The sequence below is a fragment of the Melitaea cinxia genome, chromosome 20, assembly GCF_905220565.1.
Source record: "Melitaea cinxia chromosome 20, ilMelCinx1.1, whole genome shotgun sequence".
NCBI lineage: Eukaryota > Metazoa > Arthropoda > Insecta > Lepidoptera > Nymphalidae > Melitaea > Melitaea cinxia.
The window spans coordinates 13018367-13037681 of NC_059413.1; the positions used below are offsets into that span (position 1 = coordinate 13018367).

Consider the following 19315-nt stretch of genomic DNA (forward strand, 5'->3'; position numbering starts at 1 on the left):
TGTTTTCGAGCTATTTTTAAACTAAAAATTTTCAATGCCAATGCTGTAATTTAGTAAAATTATACGTTGCGTTGCGACTTGGGGCGAGGTACTGATTTGTAAGTTATCAAATCAGGCGTAGAGTGGCCGCCGATTAGATTATTTTGGTGATAATCGATATTATTTTTTTTACTACACGCGATACAATATTCATTATAGGCAAAAAAGCATCGTGTACACGGGTTCTGATTTAATAACGCCGGTCTAGACACGACTTGTTTTTCTTAATTAAAATTATATTTAAATACGCCTACACGAGTCGTCAAAACTAACACAAAAACTCATATATATTATTTCTCTTTGAGACATGATATTAATGATGTTCTCAGGAATATTTTGAACACGTCTATCAAATTCAATATACATTGAATTACAGCAGTTGTGGTGTGTATAATATTGTCTGCTTATAGACACATACGTAATACTAAGTTAAATACGCAGCGTCTAGTGGTGAAAGAAAAATGAGCTAAATCTAAATTAACAATACTTGAACTTTACGCACACCTAAAGTAGGCTGATTTAAAAAAAAATATGATAGGTTGAACTTTAATAAAGAAGTCGGTTAGATTCTACTTCAAAAAAAGTTCTACAAACATTAAATTTGACAATAATTCTAAGGTGGAGTTTTATTATTAATAATTGTGTTTGCTCGCAAACGAAAAAAAATCGACTTCAATTACATCGACAAGTAATAAGTAGACTAAAAAAATTACGCACGAGTTGTCACTACGATTTTCGAGGGTTTACCTCGATTTCTCTGGCATTTCATCATCAGATCTTGATTTCCTCATCACGGCACCACACTTGAGATACCTATACCTATGTCCTTTCCAAGAAAAAAAGAATTATCAAAATCGGTTCATAAATGACGAAGCCATCCCTGAACATATATATATATATACTAGCTGACCTGGCAAACTTCGTATCGCCTTATTTTTTTTCTTAAATATAATAATTACATATATCAAAACAAAATATACCCTATCTTTCAAGTTGGATCAAACTGCACACTGTGTGCAAATTTGATTAAAATCGGTTAAGTAGTTTAAGAGTTCATCGCGGACAAACATTGTGACACGAGATTTATATATATTAAGATATATATATATATAATACGAATTGAGTAACCTCCTCCTTTTTTGAAGTCGGTTAAAAATACGAATATTCTAGAACATAGATACTGAATTAAAAAAACTATTTTCGAAATAAAAAAATAATAAAAACTCATTCTGTATAAGTTATTAAAAATAAGCAACTTCATAAATAAACAGTATTTAGCTTTCTATATGCAGTACATATTGCTTTGAAAGGATAAACAACTTATTATAAAAAAGTGAGAACACATCAGCGCGTGAATAAAATTTAATTATTTTATAAATACGATTCTCCGCTATTCCGTGACGCATTGCAGAATGTTTTATTTAAAGATTCCTCACATATTATTAATGCACAAAACAGTAGGTATGCTTTTCAAACGTCATTTCGAATTAAAAAAAATATGGAGCCACACGTTGTATAACCTTTTTTTATTCAATAAAATGCGACGTTGCCAACTCGCCGCTCCAGTAATTCCGACGTCTCTCCTTCAATTTTATTTTATTTTTCTAAAAATGATCTAACCCTTTTCTAGGTTCTTTATAGTACACAATACTAAATTGAGTTTTTCTGGAACATCGATTTTTATTGGAAACAAGTTTATGATATTAGTTGTTATTGTTATGGTACTGTTGTTGTTGTCGAGCGATATATTTTCCCTGGATAAAAATAGCTATTACTATTTTAGACTATTTGAGCTATCTCTATACCAAATAATCTAATGTAGTTTGTTCTAGGGAGATTTACTAACAAACATACCCACTTTTGCATTTACAACTTCGTAAATCTAAAACCCATTTTTTTAACTCTTACTCTCATAGGGCTGTCTTCAATAATCTATTTATCTGCGATTTTGCCTACGAGCGATAAATTTTTGACATTTGTATGGATCTTACGTCAAAATTCTATCTTTAGTAAGCAAATTCAGAGATAGTCAATCAAAATTAAGGTTATGAAAATCTATATTACCTACTGTAAATAACAAAACAGTATATTTATTAATACGCTGAATATATACCCGCAGGACACATACGGCCACATTATTTACATAACCACACGTTATATACTATAATGTAAGGCACATGGTGCGAGGGTGAGCGTTTAAAATGAAACATAAATAATGTAATTACCCCATTCCGCCCAACGTTCCACTAAACCTAAGCAAACTTTTATAGCTTTTGTTTTTATACTAGACGTCCTGTGCAGTTTCTTTTGTGTTTAGTTTTTATTTTATATGTTTGACTTTCCAAAGCCAAATATACTAAGACTAGCTCAACGTCTAACATACATTACATTCTTAAGTTTTTATTTTTTACATTACATTTCATGTTAAAGCTTTAAAAATAAAATAAAAACATTTTTAAAGATAATTTTGCGTTATATTCCAAACATATACTAAGTTTTATGGCTTCTCCACATTCCTATCCCTTATTTGAAATCTGTCTATTTAACAGTTGAACAAATTTTTGTTCGTAAAACTAAAATTATTAAAAAAATACATATTTCAGACAGCTAGTAGCAAATATACATAGTATACATATAAAATATACACTATGTTCGTTGTATGTCAATATGTAAAATTAACTCGTAAATAGATCTATAGTTTGACCCTATAACATAACTTGTTTACATCCAACGAGTAAATACATTATTAATAGTATAACAACATTACTAAAAAAAAATACTCCATTTAATTAAGATTGGATTCTCGATCACAACAAGTAATAAATAGTCTTCTTAACCTCACATGACATAAGCGAAATAATTGTCACATTGTCTGACACGTCGACGAAAAAACGAAGACTTTTTTTGTATCAACAACTGTAAGATTTCGAGATAAATTAATTATATTTTATATAAAAAAGACGTATTTTCTAAATCTTTGTTTAAGAGAGTTTTGTCAACTTGACAAACTTGACAACATTTGAAATAATTGTATTTATTGAAATGAAATGACGTAATGAAGCAATGTAAGTAGACGTCTTGCGACTCACTGAGTCGCAGGGGGCGGGCCGACTGTCGCACCCGGCCAATCACCGGCGACCAACGCGCGCACACGCGGCAGTCGCACGGCGCGATCCGACCCGAGCGTGCGGCAGTTTTGTCGCATTACACATTTTAAAAAATCACAAAACAGTGTCTTTCATTAGTGTGGCTAATAAATATATAGTGCTCGAATATTAAAAAGGTATGTAAAGTTTAAATAAAGCAATGTGATGTAACTATGACTAAGAAAACCGGTGTCATTGCATAATGACAAACTAAAGATAAACTCACTTCCAGAATAATGAATATCGAAAGATTGAATATGTACCTATATATTAGTATAGTCTGAACGTGAACTGTCGATATTTTTGTGGAGTATTTTTTTTTTACGAACATTTTAGACGATCGAAACTAAAAGGATGTGATTGTAAGATATATAATAATAATATTGTTATTATTTTCGTATAAACGTTTTTTTATAAATGTCTGTCAATATTTTGACGACGCGTGGCTGACACACACACACTAGCTAGCTGTTGCGCTAACGGTCGCAGGTTCGATCTCGTTGTATCGGCCACATGTTCTAAATACATAGCTATTTCTATGCATAGTTCTTGTGTATATCGTGTGTCCTACAAACAAAATACACAAAACAAATAAACGCTATTAAAAAATCTCTTCTTTACAAGTATATATAATACTCGTAATATGCAATAAATAAATATTGACTCTAAGCAAAACATTATTAATATACGTAGTTGTGGACGCCATGATAAAAACAACGCTGTACCAGCTGAATCCGGTGAGGCTGATAGAGGAGATCAAGAAGCGACCCGGTCTGTACCGCACGGAACAGCCCGCCGACCGCGAGGAGAAGCTACAGCTGTGGAAGGAGGTCGGCGCTGCGATATACGACGACTGGGATACCTTTAACAAGGCCACTGCTTACGATCGAGGTGCAAACACAAAGATACATATATATACAAACGTACATGTATGTGTGTAATTGCTTTATTGATATAAATTCTTGTTTTTATTACTACTATACAGTTATATAATTATATGCTATATTTTATGCCCTATCTTTCTTTCAGCCGATATTCTCTATTGTCTAAGATTTTTCTTATCCATTACATCGTATCATTCAATCCATTCCCTTAGATTTATACTGAGTAAGGATAGTTTTTTATTTTATTAAATCAGTAATGTACAAAGCTTTCTTTAATTGAGGATAGTAACCTGCAAGAATAGTCGTAGTATAGTATATAAACCATCAATTCACATTGCGTCTCAAATAAAAATCTGATACATACTTCAATAATTTATGGAATTGTATGACACAATAGTAAACATTAACTAAACTTATGCTTAGCAGACCCTAAAAGTGTCACATGCCAAAATGATCTATACAACTATATTAAATTGCCTCTACATAAATATATATTTATATTATTCAAAAGATTTAGGACTTAAGTATTACGTGTTACAGTACCAAGTAGATCATTTTCGATGTTAACTTTTGTACAGTACTACAACTACAAAGAAAATGGCGTTCGCTCCGTGACGCGTACAACCGGGAGCTGAGGGCGAGGCGAGCGGCGCCGCGCGGCAACCGCAGAGTGTACATCTACTTCAAACGTATGAGTTTCCTTGGAGGCTTCGAAGGCAGCGTTAGTGAGGAGTGAGTACCTTTAATTACCAACTAAAGGTTACGCATTCTGGCTACTGGTCTTATGTAAAAGATTTACTATATTTGGGGTCTTTTGGAAGTTGGATGTTAAGAAATCATTTACAAAAAAGATGTGTGGTCTCTTACAGAGGTTAACGCCTCAGAAAGGTATGTCCTTAGGATTTAAGATATTTTAATGCGATTTTAATATTATTTTTATGATTTTCCTTGTCGTGTTCATGAGAAACTTAAAAAAAATGTAACTCGTTATGTGTTAGTGTTTAAGTTTATTTGCACTGAAAATAAGCAAAATTGGAAATGATAAATGGCTTCCATAACTCTGCAACTGTTTCTCACGAGGAAATGTTATTTCGTTACGTTAATCCCTTTTAAGGGACAATAGTCCAATTAAGGAACTAGTACGGAAATACGCCGGAAAATCCCTTTGGGAATCGGTACAGCCATGGATGTCTGAAAGGGTTGGATTTTAGCTTCGGAGGGTAAATCATAAATAGTGTATTAGGAAGTGTTTGGTATAAGTTCTATCGTATTTCACAACCTTACTTTACACATTTTCTTAAAAAAATATATTTTTTAACAGAAAAGGACGAGGTTCTTCATTCGAATGTATTTTTATGTGTATTCCTTTTTTAATCGAAATGTGGTCATCTGGTCCCATTTAAATTGAATCGAGATCTGGCAATTAATTTTTAGTTATATAGTGAGTTATTGCTTATATTGCGTATTTACTTGACTGTTTTTTCGTCTGTGATCGTTGCATTACTTGTCGATATAATTGAAGTCGTGTTCGTTGTTGGTTTCGACCAAACAATTATTACAAATGTGAAGCAGTTACTGTAAATAAATCATAACTCGATAGGGAAGGGCAGGTACAGGAGTCCAGCTTCAGTTTTATAATTATTTAAGTAATAGTAATTGGTTGTCTAATCTTTAAAGGCAATTCGTTTTTAACCAGATTAATTTTTCCAGTGAGGATCAAGATGGAAATCAAGTGATATTCGGCAACCAGGCCGAGGACCCACTGTTCAGTTCTCACACGCCGACGATCCAGACAACCCACAAACCCAGGAAGAAACGTCGAAAAAAATCCAGCTCCGATGGTGACCAGCCACCGGAAGAACTGGAAATGCCAGTCTTTCCCGTGGATATATCTGACGACGGGGACAGTGATAGGCTGTTTTTGCTCTCATTTCTGCCAGAGATGAAACAGCTGCCGGCCAATATAAAGATGTGGGCGAGGGCTCAAATCGCCAATGTTATGCAGGAGGCTGTGACCTCTCACTTCAATAACTCAACGCCTGGGTGTAGTTCGGACAGAAACGGAATGGTAAAGCACAGGCGGGACAGTTCAGAATAGGTTTAATCTATTTAAATGATAACGACCTATTGTAAGTTACTTTGATTCTTTTTCCTTTTTAATGATAACAAGACTAGCGTTCTATGTGGTTATACCTTAACAATGGTGATGTTGTTATATATGTAGTTGTAAGATTTTTTTATTAATATAATGATAATATAATTTTTTTTATTATAATGTTATAAAATATATGGTAAGGTAATCAAAAATACATATTATGTATATGTGATAATGTAAGCATACATATTAAAATTGGTAATGGCCAATAGAGGGATTTTACCCGAATTAACATTAATGGTTACAATTTCGTTAAGATGTTTCTTAGTATGATGTAATATAGCCTAAGTTGCGAGTAGTTATGTAAGCTGTGTTTATGGTAACTTTCATAAATGGTTAAGATAACTTTACATATTCGCCTGTTCATATAAAGGGATATATTTTTCAATCTAGTGAATAAGTAACACATAAGTAAATATATAACTAAAGTGCCAGCACTATTGACTTGATTCTAATGTTGTGGTATGTATACATAGCTAAGTACCGACGCTGTGTTGTTATGAGAGAGTTAGTTTGATAGCGCGACAAAAGTATAACCCATTCGTCACATTGGCTGACAGCTCGGCGCGGTCGACGTGTCAATTCATGTTTATACTTGTCCTGTGTACCTCTTAATTCGGTACCGTTTGGTTAATTTTTGCAAATTTCATGAAATAAAAAAATGCCGCTAGGAAAACTCTTACTTAACTAAAGTTGAAATCAATGTAATAAAAAAATTGTATTCTGAAAATTATTCTAAGATAAAATAATAATAGCTGAAATCATCAGTAGGAGTCATCGTGTTGTGCGAATTTTTTTAAATGATCCCGAAAAGTATGGAAAAAAGAAGAAGTCTGGTCGACCAAAAGCAACTACATCTGGAGAAAGAAGGTCAAGTCTACGAGCTGCGTCCAATTCTGCGCTTACAACAGCAAGACAAATTGCAGCGGAGGCTGGTGTTCATACTAATTTAAGGAATGTTCAACTTATTATAGAAATGACATTACAGAAATTACAAAGAAAACCACCGTTGTCGGATAAACATAAATTAGTTCGAATAAAATTTGCCCAAGGTCCATGTTCAATGGAAAGAAAAGTGGAGAAATGTTATTTTTACTGCCGAATTTTTTTTTATTTAGATTGACCCGATAGTTTTAATTATTAGTTTCACGATTTAAGTAATGACAAATGTATACTGAGTTGTGGACAAGCTGGAGGTGGTATTGTGATGTGTTGTGACGCCAATATTCACCGAGCACAGATAGTTAAAAATTACTTTTCTGAAAAAAATATTCAAATTCTTAAATGTCCAGCTCATTCCCCTGACTTAAATATCATTGAAAATTGTTAGGAAGATTTATCACGAGCTGTCTATCGCAGATCAAGGCAGTTTACTACAGTTGAAGAGTTGTAGAAGGTGATCATTAACGAGTAGCAGAATATGAATCAAGACCCAATTAAAGATCTATACGACAGTTTACCATATCAAATGATTGAAGTGATAAGTAAAATTTTATCAGATATCACAAAATAAGAGAGGTGTGTTATACTATTATAGCAGAGTGTATAATTATGTTGAATAAAGTATTTACATAACTAAGTAAATGTTTTCCATTATTACATATTGTATGTGTATTTCTACTTTACAAATAAATATACTATAGACGGGATTTAATATAAATACTTTAAAAAAATCTATTGTATATTGTTTAAAAATTTAGCATTCTTTGATGATAAAGAAATAAAAGATACACTTATCTAATCTTAGCTGTAATGTTTTCATTCAATACAGAAGATTATATAACCCGATTTCTCAGTCTGTTACATAATATAATAAATATGTATATTATATTGATTTGTATGAATATAACTAGGCTAGTTACTTAAACATATATTCCAATAAACATTATTTTGAATAATATATGATTATTATTTGCATATCCCGCTTAACTAAACTGAAATAAAATTTAAATGTAAGAAATGTAATATTTGATAACAAGCTTATTAAATGACGTTTTAAAAGTTAAAAATTTACAATCAATATATTTTTTATATGTGTTTAAAATATTTAAGTACGTATAGTTCAATGGTAGGCTATCGGAGACAACAGTAAAAGAGAACATTTGATATTTTTTATTATCCTCACTCCAAAGTAGTTCCCAAAGATTCTGGCTGAAAAACTCAACCACTGACACCTGTTTCATTTATCATTCTACAATAAATAGGTTTATGTGTTCCAGTTTCTAAAACTACATGTTAATTGTAATTTATCAACAACGAATATGTCAACAAATATAACAACAAATATGTCATATTATGCAATAGCATATTATGTGTGATCCTTTACATATATGTTATTAATTCTGATAATAACAAGTATTGAAGCTGACTACATCTCGGTTCTTATATTCGAAAAACCGTTCGCGAGTAAAACGAACCGTGATACATAGAATGTAGAAACCGGGCTAAGATTTAGAGTAGGAAGGACCTCAAACCCCACTTGGAGGTTTATTCTATACTAGAGAAAGGTCTTACATTCAAAACTTCTTTAAGAGTAGACTTATATTTTAAATGTTACCTTATATTAATCACGTATACTGATTATACCTGAAACAGAAATGACATTGATATAAGAACATTGGAAAAGTAAAAATATGTTCCTCAAAAAATTAAGACCAAAGTACCTCAGAAGACAGTCATGCTACTTTTGTTACACGATATACGCAATAAACAGACGGAATGTGTACATCACGTGACCTTATAAAACAATATTTTAATTCACATTCATTTTTAAATATGCCTGAAACATTACCATTTCAATAAACCTTACCGCTCTGAGAATCTTGTGTAATAACAAATATTTCAAAACTAAGCGTATATTTAAAAACATTAAATCCGAAAGTTTTCACTCGCAGAACGTAATCGTTCAGAAACGAGACTTGGCGGATGAAAATTGAAAATTTTTGCAAATTCCCAACTTTCGCTATTATTCTAAAGTTTCGAGGCGCCGAGCCAGCCCGGATTATGCACTTCTCATAAATCTGTGACGACACTTATAATGTGTTCTAGAAACGTTTTTCTACAAAACAACAAAGAAACTGCAACTAAAACTAACACAGTGACAAGCAAAATAGAAACTAGCATAAGATTACTAGGATTTAGGAACAGCGTGATTTAAAAACCTGATTCTAATAGTAAAATAGTAAAACTATTTTATTAACATTATTATAAACCAACAAATAAATATTCTTAATTATTATTATTATTTAATTAATGCAATTAAAAAGGAAAATTTATCTGCATTTTAGTCAAATAAATATTTTTATAGGAATTTACTAAAATTTTATACTATTTATATATTAATATTATTAATATAAACATTAGGAACATCTAAAAAGCCTCAAAGACCTTGAATCAAGGTACAGAACCATATAACTACGCAATTCCACAGAATCAATAATGTAAAAAACACCTAATAACAACAAATTACTTCAGAATACCAAAAAACCAAAAAAAAATTATAATACCCATAAAAAAAATTCTTGATTAACTATAAAAAAAAAGATAGCTACATGAGAAACCTGTATTCAAACTAGGAATTTTTCCCTTCGTGCAACCCTATTTGACGAAGCATATCGATGTTATGTTCGTAACACAAGCTCTGCGTCTAAGGTTTATATTTTTTGCGGCGGTGTTGAGTTACGAAAGCTCTAAATGATATTGCCCTTGAATCGGAACGATCGATTATGTCGCTGAACGCACTGAAGTAGGTATTCTGCCTATTACGTATTTATTACATACTAGCTATGCCCGCGACTTTATCCGCGTGGAATTTAACAAAATAATTATTATTCAGTTCGCAGTTATAAAAAAAAATCTAAAATAAAAGTAACCTAAGTTACTCATTACATCGGCTATGTGCCAGTGAAAGTCCCGTCTAAAATCTGTTCAGCCGTTTCAGAGATTAGTCGGAACAAACAGACAGACAGACAGACAAAAATTATAAAAAATGTTATTTGGGTATATGTAGCGCGTATACATATACACATCAATTTAGTAAAAAGTTATTTTAATATTACAAACAGAGACTCCAATTTTATATATTTGTATATAATTCAATGGTCTTGAATAAATCACGATACTTAAAATGTGAATAAACAGTAAGTAGTACGTACCTAATTATAATTGTGTTTGCATGCAATCGAAAAAAAAACCGACTTCAATTATATCGACAAGTAATACAACGTAGGTAGATGAAAAAATATTCAAGTCAATGCGCATTATCAAAGATTACTCCAAAAGCTGTAATCAGATCTCGATGAAATTTTAATGGGACCACATGATAAACATCGGTTTTCGATTAAATTAAAAATCATTAAAATCGGTACACCCAGTAAAAAGTTATGCAGATTTTCGAGAGTTTCCCTCGATATCTCTGGGATCCCTTCATCAGATCCTGGTTTCCTTATCATGATGGTACCACACCGGGAATATCTTCTTTCCAACAAAAAAAAAATTATCAAAATCGGTTCATAAACAACGAAGTTATGCCCAAACATACATAATATATATATATACGGTCGAATTGAGTGACCTCCTCTTTTTTTTTGAAGTCGGTTAAAAATTGAAATGAAATTGAAATGTATAAAAGGTTATCCAACAACCTGCACTGGAGCAGCGTGGTGGTTAAAGCTCCGGTTCTTCTCCTACATGGAGAATGAGGCCTATGCCTCAGGCATTGCGACGTTATAGGCTGAATGGTTATTTTATTTTAAAAGTTAATAATTTTATTTACAGTCAATGCGACTACTAAGAAAAACTAAGAAGAAACTCTCCAGTTATCCTTTAAAAATATGAAAGACTTCATTTTATAACAATCATAAATGTATAAACAATGTAGTCATAGAATAAATAAGATTTCTGGAACTTGTTCCCCTGAGGCCTACGGTGAAATTGGAATAACATTTTGAACGGAACTTCCTTCTTCGTTCTCTCGATCTTGATGGGATTCGGACATGTTTTATAAAAACTATATCAATGAAACATAATTTTATTTAAGCGTGATCCTGAATTTTCGAAAATTTTAACTCAAAATTTGTTAGTAATATGGTAACATTACACGTTATACGTAAGCATGTAATTATATCCTTATTTTCACTACATTACGATAGAAAACAGTCTAAAAGGAAAAATGGTTTGACAAAATTTTTGTTCCAAAAGTATATACATATGTATATGTAAACGTTAGCTCGGTATACTATCGTTATATATCATACATATACACATACGTGGTTAGGTACAACCTGGCATTTGAATATATTTAATAAAAGCAGATGTATTTACAATTGCAAATAAACAGCATGTTTCAGTCAGACGGAAAGGGCGCCGGGCGGTGCGGCGCGGTCGCTGCGGTTTGCGACGTTGCCGCTCAGCTCTGCGGCGGTGTATAACGGAAAACCGATGCACGTATTACCGGCGCATAAGGACTATAATTGTACAGCGCTGAGTCTGTACTCTCACATCGTTGTGCGGCGAGCGACGTCGCACTCGCGCGGTGCGTCACTCCGCGCGGATTACTCGTATCAGTCCGACGTTAGTACATCGAAACGCACGTTTCATATGAACGCTTTGACGGTCGTAAACAATAAAAATATATGTGTTTACAATAATCGTACGATACGAACGATAGTATGTAAAAGTTTGACGGTTATTGATAAAGTCGGCGACGTTGCCAAGTCGACCGCTGCGGCGCGCGTTGCCAGGCGCGTTTGTGTTGTGTGAAAGCGATCGTATTCGCTGCGGACGAAATTATTTATCGCTTTAATATATCTATCTTGTTGTCTAAGTTTAAAATATTGAATGATTTAAATAAAGAATTTATTTGCGATAAGATTATCAAATCAATGTCACACAGTTTATAAAAATGACGACATACGCGTTGGACGCGGAAACGTTCATAAATGAAATAAAGAAATACAAAGAGCTATGGAGCCTGAGCTGCGACGGTTACAAGTTCAAAGCGAAAGACAAGCAGCTGGCGTGGGCGAACGTCGCCAAGGCGTTTATACCGGACTTCGATAGTATGAAAGAAGTCGAAAAAGCCGAAGTATGTAAGTTAATATATCGACCCGTAAAACTTTCATGTTTTACGGAAACCAAATATTTGTTACAATATATTTAACTCCACCAATGCCTTTTTTATTCCTAGATCGCAAACTGCATAGTAAATGGCGCAACATACGGGACGCGTACGTCCGCAGCCTGAAACGCAAGGACGGCAAACGCGCCTACATGTACGCGAAGCTGTTGACCTTCCTGAACACGAGGTACGTGGACAACCACACCAGCGAGGGTGAGAGCGAGGACGAGAGCTCCGACGAGGCGGAGAGCGTCAGCATCAACAAGTCAAGAAACATCGAAGTCACAGCGACTAGCGAGGATGAATCTTCAACTATAGACAATTTGAAACGGCGCAGGGTAGAAAAAACTGACAAGATAGAGTTCGTAGAAACACCCAACGTACAAAGTGAATCGGTACATGTATCAGAAAACGAAGACCGCTCCTTCTTTGACTCCCTCTTGCCCGCGGTCAGGGAGTTCGATCTGGACCAAAAATTGGAATTCAGATGTGGGGTCCTCAAACTAATAAAGCAAATTAGGTCCAAAGGGAATAGTTTAAAATCTGAATTTAATTCTCTCGATTACGATTAACTTGTAAATTTTAGATCTTATTATTTATATAAATACAAAATACATAGGTAATTATTGTTTTTAAGACAAATTATATTAGGACTATATTTAATTAAATTTATAATTTGTTATATTGTTTAGCTACTTCTAGATTTTATTACTAAAGTTATCGACAGAATATAAATCTGAAACTTTAATGATTTTTTTATTATTATGAATCCATTGCATTGTTGTTGGCCATATGCTGTTAAAAGAAAACATTTTTGATAACGACTTTCTTATTGTCTTTGTAGCAAAATATTAAAGTTCTTTTGAAAAGCTTTACATATCATTATTAAAACTTAAAAAAAAATAATGGAGAATTGACCGTTTTGAGTAATATATATGTGTATGGAATTTTTTATACCTCTAGATTTGTCAAAGATCAAAAAGTAAACGAATCGGAAAAAAAATTAAAGAAAATTATTACATAGCGTTACTAGATACATAATTATAGTATTATAGACAATTTTAAAGGGCAGATAATATTTAAAAAAAAAGAACACAATGAATGCTCTTTTCTATCCCCGGGATACAATTTGCATATTCAAAGTTAAAGTATTTAGCATAAAAAGCGCTGCGCTGCTTAATTACGATGATTAATGTAGCGTTTCTAAAGCGCTAGGATCCACCGCGAGCGGATTACTACTTTTTTCTCACGCCACGGTTAATAAAAAGGCAACAATACTTATATCTAATTAAGGAAGAAACCGAAAAACTGCTTTTTTATAATTATTATTCTGAAAATTAAGTTTATTTTTATTATAATATGGATAATATTTCTAAAACTATACTTATTATTATAACATAATAAATAAACAAGTGGAAAAATTTGTAACCAAAGAAGTTTCTATGAAGCTAATAGCAACAAGTCATGCTCATAACAACACGAATCAGTCTGCGCCGTGTGCGGGGCGGCAACGTCGCGGGGAAAGTGGTGTGGAGTGGCAACGTCGCGCGGTCGATAGCAGGTCGGTACTGCTGACCCTTACGATTACACTCGTCGGGACTTGAATTTCACCTACATACAAACAAACTGCACGAAACAACACGTGTCTTTTGTTTATCGGACCCGTGGCGCACTCACAATAAAATTCCGCTCAAAACCTACATACATATTTCGTTACGTAACGGTTTAAATCTTCGTTTCAGTTTTCTAGACTAAATAGGAATTAAAAACTTTCTAAATTAGGATGTTGACCGCGTGAACGTTATTGAAGCTCTAGATTTTCGTTTTTTCGACTTTACGAATCATGGATTATATAGTAATTAAAGCCATTATTAATTTTTGTTATCATATGAAAGCTAATTTATGTTAAGTTCTGTTAGTCATGTAACATAGCAAGCACAGTTTTTTACCATATTAAAAACGCCAATGCCGGAAATCTACCAATAATGTGATATTTAAGTAACCAACCACATTCTAACGTAAGAACACCTTGTAATTTTTTATTTATAAATATTAATCTATTTATATTATACTATTTTATTGTAAAAAAAAAGAAAGAATAATGTAAGAAAGATGTGGATATCCAAAATTAAACATTTATACCAATTTTATCACACTTTATTTCAAATAAAACGAACGAAAAGTTTAAACTAGGTTTATCAGTTCTCAACTTCTCATTGATTATTATTATCTTCACAAAATAGCGCGTTTTATATTTTTATATAGCGAAGATTACAATTCTATTTCCATATGACCTGTAATCTCATCATTGCATGAACACTAAGGTCCCTATGGCTTTTACTGGTACTGTAAAAATCGAGCATATCATTCTTTCCTCTGCGTTTGACATAATTGAAGATATTCTAGGTCGTTTTTTTTGCGTAATCATTATTTTTATAAACTACTTTAGTCCTACCGGTCTTGACAACGACACCTGATATATAGGTAGGCCGAGTACTCAAGTCTCAAAAATAAAGTCAGAATTTTTTATTCAAGTTGACTTTAAAAGCATTTTTCATACATTACTTATAAATTTATCATTTTATTTATATTTACAATATACTCACGGTCATCTGTTCCTAAAGTTAGCAACTTAATACCAATTGTGTTTATAGGTAACAGCCGACTGGTATAGCTACATTTTCTTTTTCGATAAGCATACATATAAATAATATACGTATATATTACAGCCAGACTCAGGGTGGGAATCGAACCCACAACCCCCGGAGCAGAAAATATATTTGTTTTTTATTACAGTTAATGCAAAACAACTTACAAAATGTCAATGATAGTAGCGGCAATCTAAAAGTGTATTTTAGGACGTATGGAATAATTTTTGAGAAACCAAAGTAGTGTATATGCATCATCATTAACTACATAGATCTCAACGGTTTAATGTGCCTATATTTTATAGCTTGGCGCTTGACGACGCATTGCGTTTTAGTACGACGCGACGTTTGGAAGGTTAACGCAAGACGCAGAATCAAAACTCAGTAGATTCAAACGTACGAAAATGTACAAATGTTTCAACTGAGGTAGGGCACAGCGGTAAATTTCCTGCTCAAAACATGGAGAAGCCCGATTGGGGAAGTACCTCGACCATACAGAAGACCACAACTAAATAATACTGTTTTCAAACAGTATTGTGTTCCTGTTGGTGAGTAAGGTGACCAGAGATCCTAGGCGGATTGGGAATAGGATCGGAAACGCGCTTGCCATGCTTCTGGTGTTGTGCGCGTCACCATTAGGTGAGCCGTACGCTTGTTTGCCGACCTAGTGACATAAAAAAATGTACTATCATAGTCATGAGTACGTTTTGATTCATTTTTGTCTAACTATTGTTAGTAATGTCCTAAACATAGGTTAGACGATTGTTTTGTAGATATATAGATACATAATAATGATGACTTTTTATTTTCGTGTCACATACATTCTGTTGACATGTACTGACATTTACAGATTTACAAGTTAATGTTACTAATATAAAAAAAATGTTTAAAATAAAATAGTTTGACAGTTCTATATACGGTATATTAGAGTCGGTAGTTAGTTTATTGTTAGCTATAACTTTAAAAACATTTATACAAAATGAAGTTGATAGTTTAATTAAGAAACGTAAATATACAAACGTCATCTTTATCATTCATTGTATAACCTTACGCAAATCTAATTTGAATATTTAGGTAAGTGTGCAAGTTTATTCTATTGATACTCTTGGTAATTTACACACACTATTTAAATTATCAGTAGTAAATGAAGAAAATTAATAAGGCTGTATATTTTTTTGTGAGTCTAGTATATAGTATTCATCGATCATTTAGACGTTTTAAGTTATTCAGTATTTTTGAAGATAGCGATTTGAAAAAGAGCATGTAAAATTTCGTATTTTAGTTCTATCAGTTTTAAAGATAAAATATGTACAAGTTTTAAGAAATATATTTCACATGTTACAATATTTAGACACATCTAGAATTTGAAATACATATTACATATACGATCCAATCAAGGGGTTGAAATATATAATAAGACTATCTGACCCGGCTAACGTTATTTTGCCATATATTATGAAAATTTAGGGCTGTATGTATTTTTCAATCTCAAATTATAATAAAAAAAAAAAATAAAAAAAATAAATAAAAAAAAAACAAATAATGAAAAAAAAAATTCAACTCTTACAACTTGGTTTAAAAAATAGTTTAAGTACGACCGATTCTCAGACCTACCAAATATGCACAAAAATTATCACAAGCCGTTTCAAAGGAGTTTGTCCCTTAACACTGAGACACGAGAATTTTATATATTAATAAGATAAATATAATAAGTTAATTTTGACGTTCATCCATAGGTATACTAACTGCACAAACAGAACCGCGGGCAACAGCCACAGGACTCCATGAAACAACAAACGCTATTGTTTCGCTCGTCACCGAGGCAATTTATCTTCATTATAATAATACACGTAGACTTCCTTTGTTTCTTTTCTATTCAAATGGTGTTGTTTCGATCGTCTGACTATCATTTAGGATTGTTTTCATGCCATGAGTCATGGCATGATATATTATAGCCAGTGCATATTCTCGATAAATATGCTATTTTTTGCAAATTTACGGTAACGTATGTTAATTGACTTTTATTTTGTGCTTTATTTTAAGAATTGTTATTGAATTATGTCTTTTTTTAGATGGAGTTCAAGAAATTTTACTTCAGCCGTGTGGTCTGAGGAACGCTCGTTTTTTATCTGTTAAGCTGAAATAATGCGTCTTGAATTTTTTTAACGAATGTTATTAAAATCTTTAAACTTCCAAAACCAACGAAGATTTATATAATAAATACAGTAAAAAAAAATTATAAACTTTATGCTCCCTTATTGATGGAAAAGCACGGCCTTCAAATACTTACTCTTAATTTTATTTAATAATCTCAGATATCAACAAATTACAGTCACTAGTAATTAATAAGTCATTGAAAGCTAGAGTAATCTTGTATCGATGGAAGCTGGTTTTTTTTTTTTATCTTACATAGGTTAACATATCAGGTACAAGTTGCTACACGGTGTAAATAGGCGAAAGCGCAGGATGTGGTGTAACCGGTTATTTTATCGTGGGATAACTGCCTTTCATACCAGTATAAAGCTGGGTATGCACGTAATCTATAATATATATAAAAGCGAAAGGTCACTCACTCATCACGAAATCTCCGAAACTATAACACCTACAAACTTGAAATTTGGCAGGTAAGCTCCTTATAGGACGTAGACATCCGCTAAGAACGGATTTTTCAAAACTCGACCCCTAAGGGGTTAAAACGGGGGTTGCAAGTTTGTATGAAAGTCCTATTTTTTTTGAAGCGAGACTTGAAATTTAAAATGTATACTCTATAGATGATGAGAAGGCGTACAAATAATGTATCTTTAGAAATCAACTCCTTTTTGGGGTTAAAACGGGGGATGGTATGTTGACTCCCTCATCACGAAATCTCCGAAAATATAACACCTAAAAACTTGAAATTTGGCAGGAAGGCTCTTTATAGAACGTAGACATCCGCTAAGAACGGATTTTATGAAATTCAACCCCTAAAGGGGTAAAACGGGGGTTGGCAGTTTGTGTGAAACTCCCGTGTTTTTGAAGTAAGAGACTTGAAATTTAAAATTTATACCTTATACATGATAAGAAGGTGTTCAAATAATGTATTTTAGAAATCAACTCCCTTTTGGGGTTAAAACGGGGATGGTAGGTTTACTCACTCATCACGAAATCTCCGAAACTATAATACCTACAAACTTGAAATTTGGCATATTAGGCTCCTTATAGAGCGTAGACATTCGCTAAGAACGGATTTTACGAAATTTGACCCCTAAGGGGGTAAAACGGGGGTTGGAAGTTTGTATGAAAGTCCTATGTTTTAGAAGTAAAATACTTGAAATTTAAAATGTATGCTCTATAGATGATGAAAAGGTGTCCAAATAATGTATCTTTAGAAATCAACCCCTTTTTGGGGTTAAAACGGGGGATGGTAGGATGACTCACTGATCACGAAATCTCTGAAACTATAACACCTATAAACTTGAAATTTGGCAGGTAGGCTCCTTATAGGACGTAGACATCCGCTAAGAACGGATTTTACGAAACTCGACCCCTAAGGGGGTAAAACGGGGGGTTGGAAGTTTGTATGAAAGTCCTATGTTTTAGGAGTAAAAGAAATTTAAAGTGTATGCTCTATAGATAGCGAGAAGGTGTGCAAATAATGTATCATAATCTATATATATAAAAGAGAAAGGTCACTGACTCACTCATCACGAGAACTTAATAACCGCTGGATGGTCCATCCATCCAGGATGGACAAAGATGAGGCAGGGAGGTAGATTATAGTTAGTTGACGTCCGCTAAGAACGAATTTTGCGATATTCCACCGCTAAGAGGGTTTAATTAGGGTTGATAGTTTGTATGAAACATATACAGCCTGAAAATAAAAGTAAAAATGTGGTGTATAGAGAGGTTTTATAAAAATAACTATTAAATCATACTAAATTGTGCCTTTTAAAAATTTACTCAGTTTGATAAGCATTTCAAGTGACTGAAATAAAAAAATAATTTGCGTTAAACATCTTAATAGTAATGCATATCTTCATAACCACGCGGACGTAGTCGCAGGCGACAGTTAGTGTATTATAAAACAAAGTCCCCAAAAGTATATGTGAAAGATTCCTTCAAAATCTACTGAACGGATTTTCATGCGATTTCACCAATGGAGAGAGGGCTTCAAGAGGAAGGTTTACGGAACGGCTAAGCCGATTTCGATAATAGTTTCACTGGAAGTTTGCCGGGAAAACTTTGTGACACACTGATTTCTACGCGGGCGAAGCCGCGGGCACAGCTAGTAATGATATAAAAGTATCGCCACGGATATTGTTCGCTCCATGACAGAGTAGGGTTTC

The 19315-nt window shown here is 33.0% G+C and overlaps 1 protein-coding gene and 1 pseudogene across 1 annotated transcript; both read left to right on the top strand.

Moving 5' to 3' along the window:
* Nucleotides 1–3094: 3094 nt before the first annotated feature.
* On the top strand, nucleotides 3095–6167 carry LOC123663289 (annotated as a pseudogene).
* A 5603-nt stretch (nucleotides 6168–11770) lies between these two features.
* LOC123663361 lies at nucleotides 11771–13213 on the top strand. Its single transcript, XM_045598049.1, has 2 exons — nucleotides 11771–12313; nucleotides 12412–13213. Exons 1-2 carry the CDS (start codon nucleotides 12127–12129, stop codon nucleotides 12912–12914), a joined length of 690 nt encoding a protein of 229 aa, XP_045454005.1. The 5' UTR covers nucleotides 11771–12126; the 3' UTR covers nucleotides 12915–13213.
* Nucleotides 13214–19315: the final 6102 nt, after the last annotated feature.

What these genes read in the sequence shown, in the direction of transcription:
- LOC123663361 (XM_045598049.1), top strand. Translation starts at nt 12,127, where the DNA reads ATGACGACATACGCGTTGGACGCGGAAACGTTCATAAATGAAATAAAG. An exon ending in AGTCGAAAAAGCCGAAGTAT is followed by an intron (nt 12,314 to 12,411) that starts GTAAGTTAATAT and finishes TTTTATTCCTAG; the next exon opens with ATCGCAAACTGCATAGTAAA.